Source organism: Heliconius melpomene, chromosome 21 (genome assembly GCF_056956725.1).
Source record: "Heliconius melpomene rosina isolate 202511_hmr_F chromosome 21, ASM5695672v1, whole genome shotgun sequence".
Classification (NCBI taxonomy): domain Eukaryota; kingdom Metazoa; phylum Arthropoda; class Insecta; order Lepidoptera; family Nymphalidae; genus Heliconius; species Heliconius melpomene.
In genome coordinates, this window is record NC_140409.1 from 5,724,024 (window position 1) to 5,749,928 (window position 25,905).

At 33.2% G+C, this 25,905-nt stretch overlaps 2 protein-coding genes across 4 annotated transcripts; both read left to right on the forward strand.

Moving 5' to 3' along the window:
* The first annotated feature begins 1,096 nt into the window (after nt 1–1,096).
* LOC146527011 (uncharacterized) lies at nt 1,097–19,538 on the forward strand. 2 transcript variants are annotated; one of them, XR_014879265.1, is made up of 3 exons: nt 1,097–1,954; nt 15,400–15,508; nt 18,250–18,383. XR_014879265.1 is itself a non-coding variant. In XM_085205956.1 (3 exons), exons 1-2 carry the CDS (start codon nt 1,237–1,239, stop codon nt 18,498–18,500), a joined length of 969 nt encoding a protein of 322 aa, XP_085062082.1. In that variant the 5' UTR covers nt 1,113–1,236; the 3' UTR covers nt 18,501–18,515; nt 18,615–19,538. The 2 variants fall into 2 exon arrangements, 1 of the variants encoding a protein (XP_085062082.1); XM_085205956.1 differs by lacking the exon at nt 15,400–15,508 and adding an exon at nt 18,615–19,538 and having other exon boundaries at nt 1,113–1,954; nt 18,250–18,515.
* Nucleotides 19,539–21,820: 2,282 nt separating this feature from the next.
* Nucleotides 21,821–24,452, forward strand: LOC146527012 (protein SERAC1). 2 transcript variants are annotated; one of them, XM_085206263.1, is made up of 2 exons: nt 21,821–21,933; nt 22,196–24,452. In XM_085206263.1, the coding sequence occupies exon 2, from the start codon at nt 22,336–22,338 to the stop codon at nt 24,364–24,366; it is 2,031 nt and encodes a 676-aa protein (XP_085062389.1). In that variant the 5' UTR covers nt 21,821–21,933; nt 22,196–22,335; the 3' UTR covers nt 24,367–24,452. The 2 variants fall into 2 exon arrangements, with proteins under 2 accessions (XP_085062389.1, XP_085062388.1); XM_085206262.1 differs by having other exon boundaries at nt 21,851–24,452.
* Nucleotides 24,453–25,905: the final 1,453 nt, after the last annotated feature.

Consider the following 25,905-nt stretch of genomic DNA (forward strand, 5'->3'; position numbering starts at 1 on the left):
GGACGTCTCTCTCATCTTAGTCTATTAAATAAATTATTAGATAGAGGGAGAGGCATGGAAGTTTTTGATTTATTACTTTTAGGGAAAAAATGTGTGTTTTATCAAACCCCCGTGATTCAGCCACAACTCATAAATTAACTGTTTTTATGATAACTTAACTGTAATGAAGGAACTCTATAATGGGAAAATGGACGCCGATTTATAAAGTTTTATTGAACAATTAAATATTTGTAATTAAGAATATTATCAAACTGTTCTTGTATAAATTTTATAAGACAATTATTACAATAATTATTTACTATAATTCCTAGAGCTTTTAAGAATCCATCAATAATTTAATAAAAAGCGTTTTGCTTAGATTAAATATCTCATTATAATAAAACACAAACATCAACACGACTTGTTCCAATGACTTCCTCAATATCGTTAGTTCAAATCACCACTTCCGTTTCTCTGGTGAAATGAACACAGCTCTATCTGTCTACATTTAAAGTTGATTTTTCAGTGCCGGGCATCGCCACTCCGGCGCGTGTAAATAATCGGGCTAGTTAAATGCAAAACTTTTGGTTTACGCTTTATGGTAAATATTTGGTGTACGTCGTATAAATGTTTTATACTCGTAGATCTAGTAAAATGTTTGCTTTAATTGTGCTAGGTCAAGAGCGGGCGTTCGACAGGCGTCCTTGCGACGAGTAAATATTATTGTCTAAGCGGGTTTTCCGCTGTTCAGTGTTTGTACAAGCTCGTGAGTGATCCAGGCAGTGAGAGCAGCCACAATGATGTTATTAATTTAATAAAATTAAAAAAAAAATACATTGAGGAGCTTAGTATTTGAGTAGCTAAGAACAACGCTTATTTATTTTATATTGTAATTTAATTTATGAATGTATATTCTCGTTACTATCAAATTGAAGAAGTTAGTTCGTTTTTTTTTGTTTGGTTGTATTACTCTTAAACTTATAAAAAGCTCAACATTAATATACATAACGTTTCATATCGTATAACTTTCATATCATTCACTTATATGTTTTATCTGAAATATGTGAATATTATTTCAGTAATTCACAATTTTACATGAAATAACCGATACAAGCGTGTAGAAACAGAAAGAGCAAGCTTGTAACGTAGTGGGAGTGACGGAGGACGCGGGCGCGGGGCGCGCGATGGGCGGCGCGGGCGCACGGCGTGCGGTGGGCGGCGCGCACTGTTCTCCGGCTCGCGCCCCGACGCGCACGCATGAAGACCGAGGACCAGACACCCGAGGAGGCGCGGCGGGCGCCGGCCACGCGCCGCCAGGAAAAGCCACCTTTCTCCTACATAGCACTTATTGTTATGGCCATCCGCCACTCACCCAACAAACGTCTCACTCTCAGTGAAATATACGCGTTTCTGCAACAACAGTTCCCATTTTTTAGAAGTTCCTATCAAGGGTGGAAGAACTCAGTAAGACACAACCTTAGCTTAAACGAATGTTTTGTAAAATTACCCAAAGGTCTTGGAAGACCCGGAAAGGGGCACTATTGGACAATAGACCCTTCATCAGAGTTTATGTTTGAAGAAGGATCATTCCGACGACGGCCACGTGGCTTCCGACGCAAATGCCAAGCTCTTAAGCCACAGTTCGGAGGTGGTGGATACTTATGTGGCAGTGGAGTGAGTTCTCTGCCACCTTCTCAGCCCACTGGCTACGAGCTGGCGAGTGGAAGTGGAGCGGGGGCGAGTAGTACGCCTTCTATTGATTACGGCGCGTGCGCATACTCCCACACAGGGCCTAGCCAGCAACTGAGTTACGGTGGAGAGTATTGTACTTACAGCAGCATGGGAGAGCGCGAATGGCCATTAGCATACGGAAGCGTAGAACCGGCGTACAGACCTTCTCCAGCATCTCCACCTTCTCGACATGACTTGCCTGACCTTATACCGAATTACCAGTATGCCGTCACCAATGACCACGGTAAGTTTTATCTCTTATACTAAAACGCATCTTCTGTTTACCCCAATGAGTTTAATATTTAAGTCAAATAATTCTAAGCAAGTCAATACCTACAGAAGTACAGACGTGGCGCAGGAGCCCAAACTGTAAACGCAACATGTTGTGAATTTGATCCCCACTCGGGAAAATGAAGTATTTTCGTTTCTTCGCTTTGGTAACGAAGCAAAGCGTGGCGTTAAGTTACGCTACTCAACACGTAATGCCTCCAGAATTTGGCGGAAAGTGGATAACGGAAGTGCCTGAATGGTAATAGAGTGTCTTAACACTAGGTTCCTAGGTTCCCTGTACCTACCTTACGTACTATGTGAAGGGATACAACGTGAAAAGTAAACTAAAAGAAAAGTCAATACTTATAATACTTACGTTAATTATTCGAATTTATCTTGCTTATTATATAAATAATTTTATGTCACGATTTCACCCTTAATTTTCACTTAATTAACGGAGTTAACTTTATACTCGACTGTGCGACACCAACGAGGGTAATGTGTTTATCAGTCTGTGGATGTGTATGTTTTTTCCTTAGAAGCGTTGACTTATTCACCAAAACCTAGTCTAGTTTTCGCTGTACTGAATAATAAGAATAAGTCAAAATCAAATTACCATATTGTTAAAATTAAAAAATAAATTGACGACCTAAGTCATTATCAAAATCATTTCTCGCTATTTTTTCATGCAGATGTTTAGATGTTCAGATGTTTATTTTATTTAAACTGGAACTTACATGTATTGTATGGCTCGTAATAGAGTTGAGTTAATACAAACCACAGGTTTACTCGCTAAGTAAAAAGTTTATTACATTAGTTACAAAGTTTAAGTTTAAGTTGGATGCCAATCCGAGGTGAGAGCCACCCGTCAACTGCGTTTTAATTGTACAAATAATTGATTTAAATATATTTCGATCTAATGCGTCACAAACGAGGTAGCGTTGTTAGCTATATAAAAATCTGTACGAGAACCGTATCCCAGTCCGCTCGACAGCCGCAAGCCGAGGTTCGAGCCCCGCAGGGGGCGTCCTTACAGTCATCAACTTCCTCACAGCCAGCCTCATAGTGCTTGCATTTCCTCAGTGACAGAGTACCCTCTTCCCTACCCAACCCAAAAGCCAATAAGGCTAACAGCATTAACCACTAGATCGAAAAAAAAGTGAACCGTACATTACCATATTGTCGAAATTAAAAAATAAATTGACGAATTGACATTAATTGACTGACATTATCAAAATCATTTCTCGCTATTTTTCATGCAGATAGATGTTTATTTTTTTTTAAACTGGAACTTACATGTATTTTATTGTTTTGTAAACGCTACATACCTTGCTAGCTTGTATTAATTTTGGTTGGTTGGTATATATTATGATCCATCAAAAAATAGCAAAGTAAGTAAATACAAATATGCTGACAACTAACTGTGCGTAACATAAGTCCACTTAGTTCAAACTCAAAACACCTATTAAAATCAAACCTATTAAAAACAGCAGCAAAATTTTGTCAATGTGCAAATATCTGACGTGAACATTCAAAATCAACGCCTTTTTCGTGTACGATCGAGATGTTGGATGAAGACCTCGGAGTTCTCTTGTGGCACTTACGATTTTGAATGGAATATTATGAAGAAAAAACATTACAAACGTGAATTCCTGGTTCATTTCATACTTTTTACAAGCACGTAAACTTTTATCCGCGACGACAATTTTTATCCGCGCATATTAATTTTATTCAACTCTACGAGGTACCTATCCCGGACACAGAAGGGTAAGCAGAGGGAACCTAGTTAAGACACTTCCTTCTCTATTTTCCGCCGAATTCTGGGGATAATGCGTGAATTTGTGTGTTAAGTGGGGGAATTTAAATTCATATCCTCGAGTGGGGATCGAACCCACAACCAGTTGCGTTTACTGCCATACTGTTGTGCTCCTGCGTCACGACTGGCATCTTTTAATTCAGATTTTATTGATGTAGTCGATTGTATATCATATAAATTAAATTATCTTAAATATGTTTATTAGTCTAATTCGAAGCTTTAAACAAAATGTTGAAATATTCGTAGATTAGAAAAAAATAAAATATCTAACTAACTAAAAAAAAAATACCTCAATACTATTTAATCTTAATGGAATGCAATGTAATAAATTTACAACGAACTTGACTGGGGTGTCGACAGCCATCGCTCTCGCCTCTGGCCGGGAGCAGGAGCACTTGAGAGTCAACTTATCGAAAGTGCTGAATGCTGATCAACAGTAGCTACGTGTGAGAGAGAACTGCCGTTTTGAACGATAAGATATGGTCTACGTCTCCAGCTCTTAGAGCCGGTCGTAAATCATTAACAAGTAATAACTTACTTTAAACGTCAGGGTTATTTCTCAAATATATTTGTTACGAGTATGTGTTTTTAAGCTTGCCTTTGTATTACTATTACGTTTCCATATTTATAATATTTAATTGTGCTTATAAAGTCGTTGTTTTATTAATCACTAGTGAAATAGTAATTCATTAATTAGTGATCATAGGTAATATGCATGTATCCATACTCTATACATATAAAAAAAATGATATTTTAGTCTATGATTTCAAAATAACCGTGTTTCTTTTCAATTGGGAAATCGGATCAGACGAAGAATAATCACGTTATCCGCGTGCGAACATTTTTCTATACGAATACATCAAGTGCGAGCAAAAATAAATAATTCCCCGAAAAGTTTTTATTACAATTTATACATAACCTCTCTCTCCTGTGCATTATTAGCCCCATCTGATGATGGGGTCTGCTTTCCTCGTATTTTCCCTCCACTTCGCTCGACTGGACGCATCGTGAGTGGAAACGTTATAGGCGTTCATATCTCTCTTAATGATATCTGCCCATCTCATCTTCGGTCTTCCTCTTCTTCTGGACCCAGATTTGGTCAGGGGACATTTCCGATACAATTTACACATAACCATAGTAAAATAATCAATTTTACCCCAAATACACCTTAATAATATTAAATAAATGTTCGTTCGTTATCGTTAAATAAATAATTGTACATTTTAAACGGGCGAAGCCGCGTCTGAGCTGGTAGTTATTTACATAATATATATTAATATATATTTTTTTAAATAATGCACAAAATATACATTCAAATAAATATAACACACACTCCAACTATGAGGATTTCATCGTAATCTATATCTATATCTATACTTATAATAAATCTGTAGAAAAGTCGTTTCTGTACATTGAAAATATTTTTTAAAAAATAAGCTAGGGTGTTAAAGGATAACTAACAGAATCCACTACCAGCATTTTCGGAATTTTTGTCTGTTTTTCTGTTTATGTGAACACGTATCACGTAAAAAGTGCACAATAAATTTTTTATACATAAAAATTATAAATAACTCAGAGTAGGTTTTAGTTTTTATTTCATTGTAATCGTTTCACTCTACAAATGGTAGGTACCAAAGTGTCTTGAAAACGCATAATACATACTGTTGAATTAAGCATTAATTTCGTCAGGAGGACTTTTAAATATTCTAATACTTTAGTACAACATAAATCCTCGAGCGAAGCCGCGGGCAGGCCGCTTGTATAATATAAATAACTATAATGTGTGTAATCTAGGACATGAACACGAGAACTTGTCCTGCAAAGCTATGCTCTCCTAGTGAGTGGCACGAAATTTTCACCTTATGCACGTCGATTGAATCCTCTTTGTGAAATACATGTTTGACCATTGCTACTGGCTGGGAGAACATGGCTCGTAATATTTTAGTACCGTTATATATATATAAAATACTTACTTATTATATATATCATATATAATATTTATTTATTTAATATTTATAATATATTTATTAAATTGTATATTTACACAATATTCCATCATTTTATATTAAAATATTTAGTGATTCGCATTTTTGTATTCACCTTCATAGCTGTTGTGCTTATCTAAAATTTACGTTTATTTATGTGTCAGTTTAAAAAAATATTTACTATCGAAGAGTTCGAAAGTCGTCAATATTTTTCTATAGTTTTATTATTTTTCTATAATTTTAGACGTCGACAAAGGTTCATAGAAACAGCTTCTTACAATTTACTAAAAAGTGGTCAACTTTTATTGTCCATTTTTAATTCAGACCATTTGATGGATATTATTGTATTTTTGTAAAAACAAAAATAGAGCAGCTATAAAATTTCCTCTTCAAAGGGGTAGTCCGAAACCGAGCCTAACTTAGGTTATGATACCAGGACAGCATAAGCTTTTGAAGGTATCATGCCTCCAGATTGTACTACGTAATTGTAGCCACACCCCAGTCAGCTGATGCTGCTGGATCAATACTCGTATCTCCATTCATACTAGAACTATACTATACAAGTTAAATATTTACTAGTGGCTATAAATATATAAGAGAATAGTCTGAGGCCAGTCGTGGCGCAGGGCCACAAGTGTGTGACTGTATACGCGACTGGTTGTGGGTTCAGTTCCCACTCGGGGAAATTAATTATAATATATCAATATTTTGAGACCAGTCGTGGCGCAGGGCCACAAGTGTGTGACTATACACGCGAAAGGTGGTGTGTTCGATCCCCACTCGACAAAATTATATATTTATTTACATTTATAAGTATTTCCATTTTCTTTGCTCTGGTGTCGAAGCAAAGCGCGGCGTTGAGTTCCGCTACTCAACACGCAATGCTTCCAGAATTCGACGGAAAGTGGGGAACGGACTGTCTTAACACTAGGTCCCCTCTGCTTACCCTGCTGTGTGCGTATGTTGATTTAATATGTTTTGATTTAGCATTTTCATTTCTCCGCTTTGGTAACAAGGCAATGCGTGGCTGTGAGTGGAGAGAATTAAATATGAAAAACAAATCAATTTCCAATACACTTAAATTACCATTTATTTAATGCATAACCAAACTAAGATAATTAATCCATTTTAGGGTTTTGTACCTCAAAAGGAAAAAATGTAAACCATTATAGGGTCACTTTTTCGTCCGTCTGTGAAGATTGAAAGATTATACTTCTGATATCAGATATTCAGGATTACAGGTTTTTGTTTGTTTCATTTTGTATGATATTCACCGCTTATAGTAGTAGTACTTCCCGTAGACTTAAGTTCATTTTATTCGCCGCATCATCAAAGCCTATGAGTTATTTCCCAATCACAATCCTGAAATTGGTGCAGACTCCTCTGTGGACGAGTCCGACTCGCGCTTGGACGATTTTTTCTTAAATACACTTAAATAAACATTCGTATATTTTACGTAGCCGCACGGGGGCCGCTAGTAATAATAATAATTGGGTATAATTGATCGAAGGTGCCAGTCTTAGAAATCTAAAAAATAAAAATAGAAAAAAAAGATAACCCATAAAGTAAAATAAATTATATACATAAATATGTTTTTTCCATCCGTAATTAATTATAATAACTATGAATGGTGAGACATTTGGTGCCAGCTTTCAGTGACTAAGACGTACTATGAAAATATAGTCCTTCATTATAAAAATAAGTTCTAAAGCGCATGGTTCTAGGTATTGATTTATTATAGAACTTGTGAACATGAAATACTAGAAGTTCATAAACTGGAAGAAGTATACCTCCATCATGCATCTCTTTCATGTCGATAAAGAAGCATGAGTTAAAACTTTCGTAATCTGGACATCCACTAAGAAGGGATTTTGAAAAATGTTAACCCTAAAGGTGACAGATTGTATGGAAAAAAATTTAAATCGGGACCGATTTTTATGAAATTTGAAATTCCTACTTTTAAAAATATTTCATTGAAAATGTATTTCGTGGTTTGTTTTAATTCACTCCCTACGGGTGCTAAAGGCTTGAAAGTTTGTATGGAAAAACTTCTAATCGTCACCGATGTTTATAAAATTTGAAATTCAGATAAAAAATATTAAATTGAAACATAAACTAAATGATTGAATTTTATGTAACATTGATTAAATGTTATTTGAGGCTTGTCGTGGCGTATTGGTACAAGCACGTAATTATAAACGCGACAAGTTTTGGGTTCGATTTCCTCGTGAGGAAATATTTTATTTCATTTCTTTTCACTTCTTTGCACCACCTTTTCAGTCCCCCACTCAACACGCAATGCCTCCTCCTCTATGTGAAAAGTGGGGAACGGGGTGCTTTTGACTAGGCCTGCAGAATCCCCTGCTATGTGCGAGATACAAATATTTGTATTTAATAAATATTTGTAATTCAAGCGGGCGAAGTCGCCCAGATCGGCTGGTTTAATTATAATATTCAAAATCCGTTTCGAGGTTATCGTGGAGCAAGAGCATAAGCGTGTGACTGTAACGCGATCGTTGTGATGTCGATTCCTAATAGGGCAAATGAGAATTTCCTCTGATATCAGCAGCGGCGTGGAGTCCTGCCGTTCCTCATACAAAACCTCGAAAATTCGGCGGAAAATGGGGAACATAAAAAACGTAAAAGTTCCTTACAAAATTTTTTTATAAATATAGTCGTATCATAACCGTAGATCTGGTCTACGTTACTTCCAGTAGTACTTCATAAATTATTACGGCACTCTTCTACATTCAGATTAAAATGAGATAGCATAAATATCAAATTGTGAACTTCATGCGTATTAAGGAAACAACAATATCAATATGTGGCTGCAGCGGGAGTGGCCAGTTTCCACCGACATGCTCCTCCTTATCCTCCTCTGTGGGAAAGCACAGTGTACTTTAAGATTTGAGTGAACTGCATTGATATTGCTTCACGGATTATGCTACCCTGGTCCAGGTGCAACATAAAGTTAACCTATATGCACCTACCTCCCACAGTGTAATTTACTTTTTCAGGTGAAGTTTGTCTTTGTTTTTTTAATTCTTTTTGATTTTACTTTCGAAATAAGGTTTGTAAGTGAGTAACTTTTGCAACAAGCCTCGTGCCTTGATATTACTAAAGATTTTCTTTTGAAAATTGATTTTTTTTTGAAAAATATTCAAAAAAAAATCATATAAATTATTGTTCTCCTATTTATTTTCTGTTTAGTTCCGCTAATTATTTATTTTGTGCTGTTTTTTAATTAAAATAGTTCACTCATCCGTATTGACTCTACCTGAATTTTCAATATATTCTTGATTTAAACGATCATATAGACATATTATATGTTATATAAAATTATTTATAAAAACATCTATCTTTAAAAATAATAAGACAAAAATTCTAGGGGCTAAAACTATATTTTAATTGATATTATCTGCCTTAATTAAGAATATCAAGTTTACTAACGTGAAGAATTTATAAAATAAATATTTTTAAAATGTATAAATAACAACAAATAAAAAACTTATAATTATAACAGAACTATTTTCTTCTTCAGGCTCGATTCGCTGTTAAATGCCTCTATCTCTATAGGTTATATCTTAAACCCAGTCGGTGTAAAAGCGGTATATCAGTCGCTGACTAGGCTAGCAGAAGTAATGTGGAGTTTATTTAGTATCCATTATCACACGTTGATTTGACGGTTACGTGAGACTTAAATGCCGGTTATAAACGCTACCCGTTTTAAACGTAATCTCTATAATATTAAGGATATATTAAGAACATAGAAATTATATGTTTTTTGTTACTTGTTTTCTATCCCCCTCGCACACAGCAGGGTAGGCAGAGGGAACCTAGTGTTAAGACACTCCGTTCCCTACTTTCTGCAGAATATTTAATATTTTAATATAATATTTTTTATTTTATTTTAGTTACGCGAGTCTTGGGTTACTTGTAACTGTGGTCAATTTCAGTGAAAATATAGGAAAACGGAGAACCATATTGTCATTGTAAAGTGAAATATTAAAAAAGCGAATTTACATTAGATAAGTCACAGTTACAATTGAAGGTTAATTGGATGGTTTTTTTTTTTATTATTTTATTTTAAAAGCTACATCCACGGGCGCATAGTTGCCCGTGCCTTTTTTATTTTAAGAAAGTTTTTTTTTTTTTAATGTGGCGTACTGTACTTATATCTAGAGCTTAAACTAGAGGGGTTGGATGAGACCCCTACCGACAATATATATATATATATTTTTTTTAACATATATTATTATAGTATATCTATACTAATATAATAAAGCGGAAGAGTTTGTTTGTTTGTTTGTTTGTTTGTTTGTTTGTTTGATCGCTAAGATCTCTGGATCTACTGGTCCGATTTTCATTGTTTTTGTTTTGTATGAAAGCTGCATTCTTCAGAAGTGCTATAGGCTATATAACATTACATTATACATATAAACTAATATATTTTAAAGTACTTTCTAATTTGACATGCAATTTATTCTGCCATGTTAATAACAACCGTCGCGTCGCTACGCAACCGTTACCGCGACATTTTGATATTCATCCTTATGAATAGTCACTCTTAACATTTTATCTAGATTGAAATTATAGTTTACTGTATAGCATTCTAATAAATAATTAAGGTGATGTCACTGATTCCAAATGACCTAGCCTACGGGCGGCATAGTATGACCGACGCGAACGGGCAGATGACATTGCCGTTTTTATAAATTTTCATACATTTTCGAACTATTGTAAATGTTTATGTAATTATTTGCTGTTTATAATTAATTTAAGCTACACTTTGGTTCTCTTCTTATTTTATTTGATATTGCCCGCTAAAATTATCCTACTTAATAAAGAGAAATGTTTAGTTATTTCGTAGAGTCAATATCTATGTACGCACGCACGGAAAACTTTAGGTACTTTTTCTAATATTAAGAATACCTATCCTTTAGTTACTTTTAATCCTTTTGTTGGTTCATTTCAATAACTCAGAATAACTCAGATAATTTTTTCTAATAATGTGTATCTACTTATTATTCTTTTTGATTATTTAAGCTTATATTTTCTTACTAATTGAAAATAATTTCATGAATATATTTAATAAATATTCTTATAGTTGAAGCAGGCGTAGCCGCGTCCGGGTCCACTAGTTACATATATAATTGTCTTTGATATAATTATTTTATACATTTATATAGCTGTGGAATTTTAGATTTGGCCTGGCTTATGCAGATTAATTGGATGGTTTAAAACTATTTTTGTTGCTTAAATATGAGATATTATGTCATAACTCGAAATCAACAGTAGTTCATAATATTAGAGGCCAGTCACAGCGCAGGAGCACAAGTGTGTGACTGTAAGCGTGACAGGTTGTAGGTTCGATTCCCACCCGATAAAATGAAATATTTAACATTTTCATTTCATTGTTCGGTGCGGTGTTGAGTTTTGCCACTCAACACGCATTGTCTCCAGAATCTGCGAAAAGTAGGAAACAAAAATGTCTTAACAACAGGTTCCCTTTGCCTACCCTGCTATGTGCAGGATTCAGCGTGAAGGTAAAAAAAAATTACAATGGAAACTCGGTACATGGATGTACTAGTACAATTAGCCCGAGCGCGGCTTGTTATTGATTTCACCCCTTCCACCTAGGGCATCGACGAGAAACCTAGGGGGATGAGACAGGGAGAGATCGTGGATCTAAATGCAATAAACCTGTATCCTTCCCACTTATGCGATCCCGGTACCAGAATCTATAAATAGACCATGAGATGCATTTTCAGACGCAATTTTGCAGCAGCTACAGCGTATAATATTATTTATATGTATGTATGTATGTATGTACCTACTACTTTGCTGTGTACCTAGTATGTTTTATAAAAGTAATTTTATTATCAAAGGCTGTTGTGGCGTAGTGGCACAAGCCTATGATTGTAAACGCGATGGTTTTGGATTGTGTGTCGATTATCCTCTTTTCATTTCTTCACTCTGGTAAAAAAGGAGAGTACGGTGTTGAATTACGCCATTCAACATGTAATACCTCGCAAATTTCGACAGAAAGCGGGGATCGGAGAACAGAAAAAAACTACTTAGCATTCCATGGGTTCGTCGTGCTTGTGCCACTCACATCGCCTTACCTGAGCCTGGGACTTGCAAGTTGAAACCAAAGTGTAGGTTTAAAGGAGCAAAAGTATCACACTACTGTCTCAACTTTCTACTATTGCCGCCTTCGAAGTAGATTCTAAAAATGAATAGATGATAGATCTAGACAGACCGAAAATCTGAAAAAAATGTGAAATCGCTCTAGTAATTATGCAAAAGCGCCGCATTAAATTTCGTCATTTAACAACGCCCAATGCATCAAAACATCGACGGGAAGTGGGAGTGACGTAACACTAAGTTTCCTTCTACCTACCATGCGATATGCAGGAATCAGGATACAGAGGGTCGGTGTCTGTACTTGGAAGATATTTAAAAAAAATGTTATTGGGAACCTTTATTAACGTAATAGAACCCAAAACAATGATTTTTAATTTTTCTGTTCTGTTTGTCACCTCTAATCTCAGAATCTGCTTAACTGATTTAGATGCGGTTTTCACTATTGGATTCTGGCAAGCTTCCGAAAACATAAAGGGTTTATTTTATTACAATCGGTTCATAAATAAAAAAGTTATGTCAATTTAAAGTATCTAATATTAAGAATTTCCTTTAGTTACTTTTAATTATTTTTTTTGTTCATTCAATTACTCAGATATTTTTATATATAATAATAAGTCTTGTTATTTTTAATAGCTTATTTTGTATATTTAGGCTAATGTTTTCTTACTAATCCTATTGAAAACTGAAAATAATTTCATAAATATATTTAATAAATATTCGTGGTAACAGCGAGCGAAACCGCGTGCGGATCCGCTAGAATAAAATATATAGACTGATAAAGTATATTACAGTCGATAAATCTTATAGATCAGGGACGGATAGTCGAGAGTTTATTACCTCCCATGTGCGCAGCCCATTTCTCAGAAGCTGCACTCCCTTACGACGCCCATAAAAGTTGTGGTAACATGTGCATTTGTGCAATGGTGCAACAGTTGACTGTCCGTCCGTCCGTCAGTAACTACGGAACACCATTTATACATAGCATATTATATTCTTAGATTCTTCTTTAATAATTAGAAAGGATATTGAATATAAAAAACATATTATCCTTCGCCTATAATATGTCCCTATTTATTTTTTATATTTGTAAATATTTTTTATTTTATTACTTCATATTAAAAAAATAATATTAGATAGAATTATTAAAAAAAAACCTTTAGATACCTATTTATTTTTATTTTGCAGTAAAATATTTAAGGCTTATTGGTTAATATTATTGAATGTATTAACAATCTATACATTCAGTATGTAAATTGTCGTTATTCATATATACCTACAATTACTTATAATATTAACAATTCCGCATATAGCAGGGTAGGCAGAGGGAACCCAATGTTAAGATTCTCCCTTCCCTTTTCAGCCGCATTTTCGAGGCATTGCGTGTTGAGTGGCGGAACTTAACGCCGATAATAATATAATAATGAACAATATAATATTAAAAATATATTTCATGAAATATAGATATTAGTTATTATTTTGGCTTGTAACTCATCTCTAAACAAATTTCAAATGTTTTGAATAAAATTAGAAATATTTTAGAAAGGTAGATAATGAACGAGTTTTTTTAAATCATCAAATCAAATATTGTTTTTTAATAAGAAATCTTAATACTTTTCAAATAACTTTTATGTGTAGGCATTAACTATTAATTATTATTCCATCTTCGTATATATGTATATCTTTTGCATTTCATGAGGAGGCAAAAACGTACCGGACCCAAACAATTTCAGTATGGCCAATTTCAGTAAATCAAATTTTAATGTATTTAACTTTCATTATTATGACAATAATGGTTTCCAAATTTAAGGCTTTTAGAGAAAAAAAATAACCATTCATTATAATTATTTAACCCGTGGTTGTTTAACATTTTTATAGCGCATGCCTAAATTGCTCTACTCTAAAAGTTTTTTTAAATATTTTGGCCAAATTCTTCAGCCTTTGCTTTACAAAGTATTCTCATGATCACAAACTCCCTGAGGGTTGACTCCCTTAGCCAGGACAAATTGCTGAACTAACACAAATTATTAACAGGTATCTATCTATCTACAGTCCATTTAAAATATATAAATCTCTCACAAAATATTAACGAAAATATGATTACTTTAGCTTTTAGGTATTACCTGCTGTTTCATTTATTTTAAGGCGAAAAGCCAAAAGAAAGAAGTTAGTGGGATTCACATAATAACAAAAACTAACAAAGAATAAATACATTTTAATACACAAATAATAAGCAGTACTAATTTAGTAAATCTATTTTAAAAATGAAATCTGTAGTGGTGATGTATTTCAGTTTACGCATCGATAATGGCGTTAGGCTACGGACGGGCCTGCGAGTGTTCAGACGGTTGTTTACACGACTCTCGTATGTTCCACCCGTTTGATCTTTATAAATGCAATAGGTATTTTTAAGAATAACCCACCTGAAAGCTGGCGGCCGTTCTGATAAAAAAGAGAATGATTTTAGGAACGACAACCTTGATAGGGTGTTTATGCTTCTCGGTGCTCCGTTTATGAACATTTTTTTGATTGTACATAGATAACAGACGTTTGTTTGAAAGTTTTCATTTAGCTTTGAGCTTGAACGTATTAGAATTATTATAGCCTGTATCTAATATGTATTCGCGTCTTGTAATAATTTAATTTTATTTCCGGAATAAGATTGCGATATAAAAATACAAATTATTATTTCACAAGATATAAGAGTAGATGCTAGGTACTCTATGAATAGTAATTGTAATATATTTTGTTTGGAACAGTAAATATCTATTGCCAAAAATTATAGTTTACGCTTGTATCTAAAAACGTGGACATTTTTTGAACATGTAATAAATAATTATTAGTTTTATAATGATTTAATAATTTACTCATTCTAGCCCTGTTTATAATTATAAACATGCGATCAGACACTAGGAATCTACTTATCTTATTCACAAGTCAATCGAACAAAGCTTTTTTTTTGTTTGGAAAATATATTATTTTAACGTAATTTAGAAATGTGATATGACATTAGACTTTTATATACACATTTAATATGCAGAGTGGAAGAGGCAGCGCTCCTTTTACTAAAACTGCATATAGGGTAAAATATTTCAAACCCAGAACTAAAGAAATTAATCAAGGTACCTCAACAGTTTGGACGTGGGATTTTTTTTTCATTTCACGATTTTTATCCATACTTGTATTTCGCGTGACGCACACATACGTGTGCGACGTTGCCACTTTGACAGGTAAGTGTGTGCGTGCCTATGTTATACTTTATAAATGGCGTTTTATTTTAAAACGATAATTTTATTATTTATTTTGTTTGAAAAAAATAACTTTTTCATTTTTGGGAATTATTTTTTTTCTGAATTATATTAGGCTTTTATAGAGTAGTTAAAACTGTGGTTTCATTTAAAGTGCTGCTGACAATTCCACCCTGTATAGATTTTTCTTATTTGATTTTAAGAAATGAATGTTTGCTTTATTTAGGATGGATCGAAGGCGCAATACCAGATATTCTGCGAAATTTTACGTCATCGAAGACTTGAATTATTTCGGAACTTTAATACTGATATCTGCATCAATATCTTAGAATCAGGTACAAATTCAATTTAGCTTACGCGAATGAGACAAGGCCAGTCCATGTTTGGTCATATTTTACATTTATGTGTTTAATAATTGTAAATTTTCATTTTTTGCTTGGTGTTTTATTATTTTAATATTTCTAATATTGCGTCCTCGTGAATCCTTAATGCCAAACATCCATTTCAAAATAATATATTATATTTTATTAGTATTTGAATTTCTTAGGGTATCTTAAAGTAGTAAATATTCGATTATCTCTATAATAGTAAAAAAAAAAGGAAACAAAATATTAAAAATCTTTGTATTTTCAGCCGTAGTTCTTCAAGCCTTTCACTGTCCAAAATGGCAATAGGCATTCAGGATTCACATAAATCGCTGGCGAAATTTCACTTGAACTTTAATTTATTTTTATTTATTAAGCTTTGCGAGTTATGCGAATTCTACAAATTGTCTATAAAAATAAATAAATCTTTATTTAATTCTATTAAGGCCCCAGTATTTCTCCACTAGCTTCTCGTAGGTATCTGTCATCAGTAAACTCGAAAGTAATTTAATCCGTCGGCACGCTTTCCAGTTAATCAAAGTGTTGTAAAGTGACGAAAGGTCTGCGACGAGACGAGACGAGACGAGAGTGAAACAAACGCACTTAATGCGTGATGTAAGAAGGGTAATATGGATAATACTCTTATATTACTTACTCTTTACTCCCACGTCAAGTATAGCATAAATTTTCTATAGAAATAAAAACTACCTACATAGACCAACGGAGTAACGGTCAATTTGAGCAATTAGCGGACACGATAATTCCGTTACAAATTCAAAACAATTTTAAAACACGTGTACGCATATACTTAGAAAATAGAAGCTCCCAGTAAGAATTTATTTCCAAAATCATCCAATTGGGTGGTTTGTTTAAGTTAAGCCGATTACGTACTGGGGCGCACACATGGGCGACAACAGACGAGCGGCAGGCCAGCCGGGATCGATGGGAACTTACAACGTGCAATTATAGATAGCTTCACAGCAACTAATTTAAATCCGAACATATCAGAAATTTTACACCCGCCGCCCGCCTCGGTACGTATACGTGAATCAACGCTTTGTCAGTCACATACCGCGTGCGAATCCAGGGAGACTAGGACAATTAGATGATATCTCGTTTTCATCGCGTTTAAATTTATATGTAAAATTGTAGATACTTGTTACATCCATCCATCCATACCTATATTATAAATTCGAAAGTAATTCTGTCTGTCTGTCTGTCTTTTACGTAATCAGGGCCCAACCGCTAAATTAATTGTGATAAAATACTGCTAATTTAATTGTGATAAGGCACTTTTCTGCTTTTATATATAAACTAGTGGCACGGTTGAACTATACGAATATTTATTAAATATATTTATGAAATTATTTTCAGTTTTCAATAGAGAGATTCGTGAAGCAAACTCATTTTGGGTGACGTTTTCTAACAATAAACTTTGCAATTCGTTGCTTAGCAACGGTCGCATAGCGATGGTTGTTGTTAACATGGCGGAATTAATTGCATGTCAAATTAATAAGTATTTTAATATATTGGTATATATCGAAAATATTACAAATATGAGAAAAAAAAAGTATCCTATGTTCCTCCCGAGACCGTCAAGTATCTCTAGCTATATGAGTATTTTATAACAATTGAATTAGCGGTATGGCCCTGATTGCGTAAAAGACAGACAGACAGACAGACAGACAGAGTTACTTTCGAATTTATAATATAGACATGGATAAAATATCATTGGTGTAATTTAATATTTTATATATTACAATAGAATTAGACATGACTGCGAGAGTGCTTTCTTATTTAAAAAAAAAGAAAGCGAAAAAATGTAATCTGAAATATTATCTAGATAAATTAATTTTTAAAATAAAAATAAATAAACCAGTTTCACGCTGTATCCCACACACAGCAGGGTAGGCAGAGGGAACCTAGTGTTGAGACACGGCGTGCCCTACTTTCTGCCGAATTCTGGAGACATTGCGTAATGAGTGGCAGAACTCAACGCCGCGCGTTGCCTCGACACCAGAGCGATGAAATGAAAATATAAACGTAAATAAATATTTCACTTCCTCGAGTGTGGATCGAACCCAGAACCGTCGCGTTACAGTCACACCCTTGTGCCGCTGCGACGCTCGAAGGCCTAAATTTAAATTCATTTAATTTTGAATTACTTTGGATGGATACTGTTTTCTATCTAAAAACATGTTCTAAATAATTATGTTTAATACATTATACCTTCTTATACAATTACTATAGTTTAATCATTTAGGCGTGAGATAAAATGCAAACAAAGAAAATAAATAAAAAATATTTTTTACTCTAAAATTTATTAGTATTGAAATGTGTTCTAAGTTTGAAAGTACCATAATTTGCGTATGCGCAAAACTAAAACGTCTTATTACATGTCTACTATTTAATAAACAGTTATTAAATTAACCATTAAAAAAATATTTTTATTAAGTCTTAAATAGTTATATAAGTATAAGTTCTACAGACATTATTATAAAGTATATATTATATACCGTGATATAAGCGTATTACTTCCATAGTTTTTTTTAAATACATTAACTCCATCTATCCTGACCTCTAAAATAACCTTTTTCTGGTTTGTTTACCTTTTATCTTACGGCTCCCTGACCAGGGTAAGCTTCATCTTTTATGGCATTAGGTACAATGAAACGTTAAATATTAATAAAGTATTTATTTTTTGTGTTAAGGTGCGGCGACTATGTTTGCTGGTATGCGTGGTGTACACGGGCAAATGTTGTCGGGGGGATCTCTAGGGGGCTCTTCAATAAGCAGCTTAGGAGGTTTTGGTCACCATCTATCGGCGCCCCTGCCCGCTCTACAGGACCGCAAGCCTCCCACACCGCTGCCGGCGTTACCGCCTCCAGCTCCGATACTTTCAGCATCTGCTACACCATCAACTTCTACGCCTGTACATTCTTATTACGATCACATCATATGAAGAGGAAACATATTGGTAATAATATATTTAAAGTTGTTTGCTTTTTTTGCGTTGCTTTCACAATTGTATTTTATTTTAATATAATTTGGACATAAAAAGCTATGTTAATTTCAGATTGGTGAATTTGCTTGACTCTGCTACGAAGAAATGAAACGTTAAAGAGAAAATCTTAATGGCTTGAATATTATGCAAAATCAACTTTTGTAAAATTTTTATTTTCTGTTATACACAAAAAAACTATAAGTATATCAATGCGACAAACATATACTCAGTGGCGTAGTGAGCTTAACTCGCGCCTGGGGCAAAATACTTTTACAGCGCCCCCAGGCGAACACAATATGATTTCATATGTATGTTTAAATAGTTTCGCGGACTATTTGGCGCCTCTTTATAAGCGACGCCCGGGGCATGATGTCCCCCCCTTTGACCCTTCTCTCCCCCTCACTACGCCACTGCATATTGCAATTACGTCTAGTAGCATATTTATAATGATTTTCTAAAAAAACTTAATAACATATTTCAATGCGAATTGTTCTTGGTTTTATTTTATTCACTTGTTTTTCAGTAACTTCTACTTAAATATTATACACACATATTATTTTTTTGCATTAAAATGTTTATATTTAAAGTATTTTTTCTTAAATGTAGCTTCGTGGGCGTTGAAGACATCCAAAAAATATTTATATTCCCATGATGGATGAGTAATTTTTAAATCATAATATAACACACTTCTATACAAGCACATTTATTTTTCGTTAGTTAAGAGTACTTACTTGTTTAATGATAATAAATATAAGTGCATAAAGTCTTTAAAAATTTATTATGTGATTAGTCAAATGCTAGAATAAGACATTGTCACGAACTTAATATCGAAAATAGATATCTACTTACGTTATAGGTTAAAAGTTAAAACTATTGTATTGTGTAGAAGGTAAAATTAATTAAATTGTGTTAAGATTTAAATGTATAGGTACCATATAGTATTGTAATTATAAGCTGTTTCTTTTTAAATAAATCTACAATATATTATGAATATTATTTACCGAATAACTTTATATATTTCACCCTTTATGATAAACTCATTGTTAAAGCTCAAAGAAAATACTGCCTGGGAAAAAAATAGGCGCATCTTTTTAATTATTTAGAGAATAAGTATATGGCCGTTGGACAGGCAACTAAAAAATGTGGTACACTCAATTGTATGTAAGTGTAGGTACTGCAGTAAAAATTAAAATTTCATTTAATCAGAGGCCAGTCGTATATCGTCGCAGGGATATATACGAGGGGTAGTGGATGTATCCCTTTATGTATCTTGTTAAGGGGATGATCACTACCGAACCATATGCAAGTCCTTGAGATTCGTTGATGGACCAGTCCGATCCTTCCGTATTATTTTTGATAAGGTCCGCTTTCTCTACTTGTATAGGGATCAGCTACAGAGTGTTTGGTGAATCTATTGGGATGGAATCACCTATATATCGTGATCTCAGGGAGCTCAGTAGATTCCTCGATTCTCTTGGTAACGAATCAAAGCGCGGTGTTGAGTTCTTCTAATTAACACGCAAAGCCTCCAGAATTAGGTGGAAAGTGCGAAACGGAAGTGTCTTAACACTAGGTCTCTTCAGCCTACCCTGCTAGGAGCGGGATACAACGTGAAGTTAAAAATTATTTAATGGTAATTCTACTTTTTTCAACGACTGATTCTCCAAAAAGAAACAAATTTCATAATAAAATATTCTACTAGCTAGTTTAGCGGTTGGATGGAAATTTTGATGGAGGCATCCTCCGATTGCTTTTGTTCACCTCCTTCATTGAGAAAAAGAACACCACTACCTTACCATCTACGGCAGTCATCAGGATTACATCGTTCTCTATGTAATTGAAAGCCCTGATTACTTCAGAGTAGAAAGTGTACTTAAAGTGCCCAACCAATCTACAAATCCTTATTAAGTTGTTTAATATGAATAAATGTGATAAAAGGATATATATCTTTTTTTTTAACACTGTATCCAACACAAAAACACAGTAGGCAAAGGGAACCTCGGGACCTAGCCCGTTACCCACTTTTCGCCGAATTCTTGAGGCATCGTGTGCCGTGTGTCGTGTGTGATGTAAATATACAGAATGTAATATTACATTCATAACGAATAAAATGTTATTAACTAAATTCAGAAATGTCCAAAATTGCAATATTTTATATTACAAATATAATAAATATGATTTGGTATTAACAGCAAGAAATTATGGAGTAATCTGTAAAATCTCCGGTACCTTAACTATGCCTAAGAACTATGATAGTAAAAAATAAAATAATAGTAAAAAATACCATAATCAGGATTTAAATATTACCGCGGTAGATATCTGTTTGTCTTGATAATTTTTACAGAACCCTTTTCCAATGAAAAAAATATATAAAATTAGTAGTAATAAACATACTACTACTATTGTTATATTTTTTTTCATTTCTTTTATATTTTAAACCATTATTTTATAATTCAATAAATTTTGACTGACGCAGTAGTTAAACATGTACCTATGGGTATAACATAAAAAAATATAAAGGTTTTGTTACAATATCCAATAAAAGTGCATACTATTAAAATGTGTGTTTTGTATTTAAGTAGTGTAAATTAATAATTTGCAGAAATATTCATATCTATATATATAAAAGAACTTGTCCTCACTGACTGAGGTAAGACGCGCGCACAGTCAGTTAACTGCTGACGGTAGAAACGTTAAATTTGGACAAAAGTTTACTTTCGTAATCTGGACACTAAGAAGGGATTTTGAAAAATTTTAACACTAAAGGGGTTAATAGGGGTTCAAAGTTTGTATGGAAAAAAATTTAAATCGGCACCGATTTTTATAAAATTAGAACACGTGTTTCATCGTTTTCTAGAATTCTCCCCCTATGGGTGCAAATAACGGGTTGAAAGTTTGTGTAGGTTTTTTTTAAATCGCCACCAATTTTCACAAAATTTGAAATTCAGACTCTTAAACGTATATAATTAAACACATGTTTCATGGTTTTCTAGAATTCACCCCCTAAGGGTGCAAATAAGGGGTTGAAAGTTTATATGGAAAAAATCTTTAAATCGCCACCGATTTTTATAAAATTTGAAATTTAGACTTAAATATATATCATTGAACACACGTTTCATGGGTTATTAGAATTCACCCTTAAATAGGCAAGCGAAGCTGCGCGCGTCCGCTAGTAGAATATAAACAGCAAATAAACAGTATCGTGCCGTGCTGTATTAATAAAATCCTGTTATATACTTTTTGTCATCAAGTAACACTTATTTGATTATGGCAATAACTGTTTAAGAAATATAAATTGCAATTTGCGACAGATTCTACACTGCACACTGCTATTGTGACACCTGTCAAGTGTGAAATAATAAATTAATATGTAAAATGATGTACACAGAATGTACGAAATACGAATATTAGATTTTTTAAGTTTAAGTAGACAGTATTACGATGATCTCAGTTTATTTTGCTTAACTGTGAATTTTATAGAAATATCAATTTTAGTAAATAAATGCATAACAACGTCGTCCAATATGAATCTTTAATTAAATTTATAGTCTGCTTTTACTTGCAATAGTAGTATTAAAATTTTATTAAGATGAGCCTTCAAGATCGCTTGAGGCCTATTATAAAACATTTTAAAGTCGGAAGTTTGATTGCAGGAGCAGTTTTGGTAGTAACTTATCATATTAAAGAAATCAATAAAAGAATTCGTAAAATCGTGAACACTAATGTCTTGAATTTAGAAAAGAAAGTAGCTGTGGAGTATATATACATTGATGATCCATCGTACAACGATACTATGAAAATTGAATATGATAAAGAAGTCTCAAATAACGTGGGCTTTTCTCGTATATGGAAAAGTTTAAAATATTCATTCGCTTGGAAGTTATTATGGCTTTGTCGTAATGGCAATAAAGAGCAACAAAATTTAGCTCTTGAACAATTAGCTGCCTTTAAAAATAATAAGCACTGGGATTGCCTTAAAATTGCACAAGCACTTGACAAAACTACTGCTGTATTACTTGCCCGTACCTATGGAGTAGATCTAAGATATTTTTTGCCACCACCAATACATGTACGGAGAGCAGCATTAACATCAGAACTATTGTCATATAAATTTAAAGACATGTTAAGTACAGTACAAACACTTAACCCTCATAGTTGCATTCAACATTTTCTTTCAAAATATTTCATCAACATCCAAGAACAGTTAGTTGAAGTTGATAGTATTCCAACAAAACCAGATAGCATTAGTGAAAAACAACTTTGTATTTTGTGTCTTGATGCTATACATCATCACATATCTTTATTTTATCACACAACTTTTGCCAAAGACATTTCTATATCTACATTAATTAAATTGGGCATATTACCATTATTAGCAGAGTTAATGTTGAGGTACAAAGATGATCCTGAAGTAGAATTTGCAATTTTAAAAATACTTTGTATTTTTAGCCTACATGTTAATCTTTTAATAGATTTTTTTCAAAATGGACTTATTGGTAATCTTGCACGTCTTTTGAAATCAAAAGATATCAGATTAGCTAGCTCTGCAGCTGTGTCTTTGGCAAATTTATCAGGAGAATACTGTTATAGACCTGGACTTTTTTTGTTGTATCCATTGTATAGAACAAAATATGTTCCAATGTGTGACACTCTTCTGGTTCATGGTTTACGAGGTGGTGTTTTTGTCACTTGGCGTCAGAGAGACAAAAAGTGGTCTGAGCCCCTGGGTGTTATAGAAGTTGCTGCATCTTCTAATGATAATGATTTATGTGACGAAGATTATGTAAATGACACCAACAGATTTTTAGATCCTGATCTTCAACAAGTTATTTTAGATATGAAAGAGTTAGAAGAAGAATCATTTTTATCCAATATAGAAGTAGTTCTACATGACATACCGATGAATGCAAAAAGAGAAACAAAAAATAATGAGTACACAGCAAATAAAAAAAGAATAGCTTTAGCCCGAGAGAAGCAAGATAAATGTAATTACACACAATGTTGGCCAAAGGATTGGTTACCAAAAGATTGTAATAATTTAAGAATATTAGGTTTTAACTATTGGAGCAAATTATCAGATTGGTTAGAAGGATGCCCCTTACAAAATGCTGACATAGAATCTAGAGCTGATGAACTAGCATCTGCTCTGTTAGATGCTGGAGTAGGCTTAAAAAATATTGTATGGCTAGCTCACTCAATGGGTGGACTCATAGTTAAACAGTTGTTGGTAGAGGCTGCCCAAAGTAGTGACATCACATTTAGAAAATTGTGTACCAAAACTAAGGCAGTTTTATTTTACAGCACTCCTCACAGGGGCAGTTCTTTAGCAACTATGCCACGTGCAGCTGCTGCTATTCTCTGGCCGTCTCATGATGTCAAACAGTTACAAGAAAACTCACCAATGTTAATAGAAATGCATAATTTATTCATAAAATTTGCCGATCTGTACAATTGGGAAACAATTAGTTTCGCAGAGACTTTACCCACTCTTATCACTGCATTTAAAGTTCCAGTGAATTTTGTGGAGCCTAATTCAGCAGACTTGGGTCATGGTGTTTTTTATCAACTTCCACTCGATCATTTATCTATTTGCAAACCAGCTACGAGACAGTCTATTTTATATACTACAGTATTAGATGTTTTACAAAGGGCAACAATCTGTGACGCTAAATTAAAAAATTCTGACTCTTACTTGACAAAAGTAGCAAAAATTATTTGGCTAATCTTAGATAGCAGAACTAATGATATAAAGAAATCTGATGATACTCATAATATCCCTAGCAGGCAAGGCATTGAAAAATTATTATATGAGGCTTTAACATAGTATATATAGAATATACGAAGTAGATATTTTGTGTATGTAGTGATATGTAATTTAATTTAATGATAAATAAATGACATTTATAAAAATGTATTTTCATTTATTAATAATTTTTTTACCTACTTTTAATTTTAAATAGCATGAAACCTTGTTGCTCGATTTACTTTTGTAAATAAACCAGTACTAATGTAATTATGTAAAGTCTAAAAAGTTTAAATTTTAAAGTTTTAATTTAATATTGATTAACATGAAAAATCATAAATGACTAATACATATATTGAGTAGTAGCTCATCTTAAAGTTATTTATTAAAAGTGTTGAAACTCGAAAAAGGATCTCAGAATCTCAGATGGAAAACGAGTAATGCTATAATAGGTAATTTTCTCCGCCTTGCTCTATGCGGAAAAATTGTGTAACTAAAAAAACGACAAAAACATTCAAAGATGGAGCTAGCTGTACTTAGATACGTAGGTACTTTGAAATTACTTATAGATCCGACAGAGGGCAGGCGTATTTGAACAATTAACATTATATTATAAAAAAAAATTAAGGCGGCAAAAATATTGTTATTTTTTATGTAGATAAAAAAATTTAAATCTTACTTTATATTTCTGTGAAATCGTTTCATTTTCTGAATATTATAATACATTTTTTTGGAATTATATATAGCGCCATCTTCCCAAATTTTGGGAACTTCTACGTAATATGTATTTCTACTTACAAAAGAGTTCGCTTCACGTCTATCAGATATTATTTTACGAAATTCATTCTGACATCCATTTATTACGGAGCGATTTTAACAAAGAATTTTTATGTTAAACTATTATTATAGTTATATATGTATGTATATGAAACATATTATTTAAAAGAAACCATATTAGATTAAAGAAAATATATTAATAATAAATCTATTTTTCCTTATAATTAATTATTAATAGTGAATAATTGTAATTTGTAACACAATCAAAGACAAAGAAATAAATTTTTAATGCTGCTTGGGGTCTTTATGGTGAATTGGTGACCAAAATGAACTAATCAACACAGAAACACAGTCTGTTATATGTATACTTATTCTAGGACTAGGATTACCTATTAAATCCTTTAACAACAATTCCAAATTAATTGTGATTAAAGCAACTGGAAGCTGGAACTGGGAATTATATAAACGCTAGCGTCCGTCTCTACACACGAGAGGTAGAAGATCCTATCTAGCCATGTTAGGCCTAATGCGAGTAAATTTCATAGGAAGAAAGTTATATCTAATCTGAAAATAAATACTCATTTGTTGTGAATCCATCTGTATTAGATATGTGCTCAACAGTCTCAACTATACTATATTGCATATATAAATTATGTATTAATATCTAAGAAATTTCTGCCGCCATCTCGGCGTTGAGTTTCGCCACTCAACACGCAATGCCTCCAGAATTTTGCAGAAAGTATATTAACACTAGTTACTTCCCTTTGCCTACCTTGCTGTGAGGATACAGCGTGAAGCTGTATAATTGTTAATGTAATTGCTTAATAAGTTAAGTTTCATTGT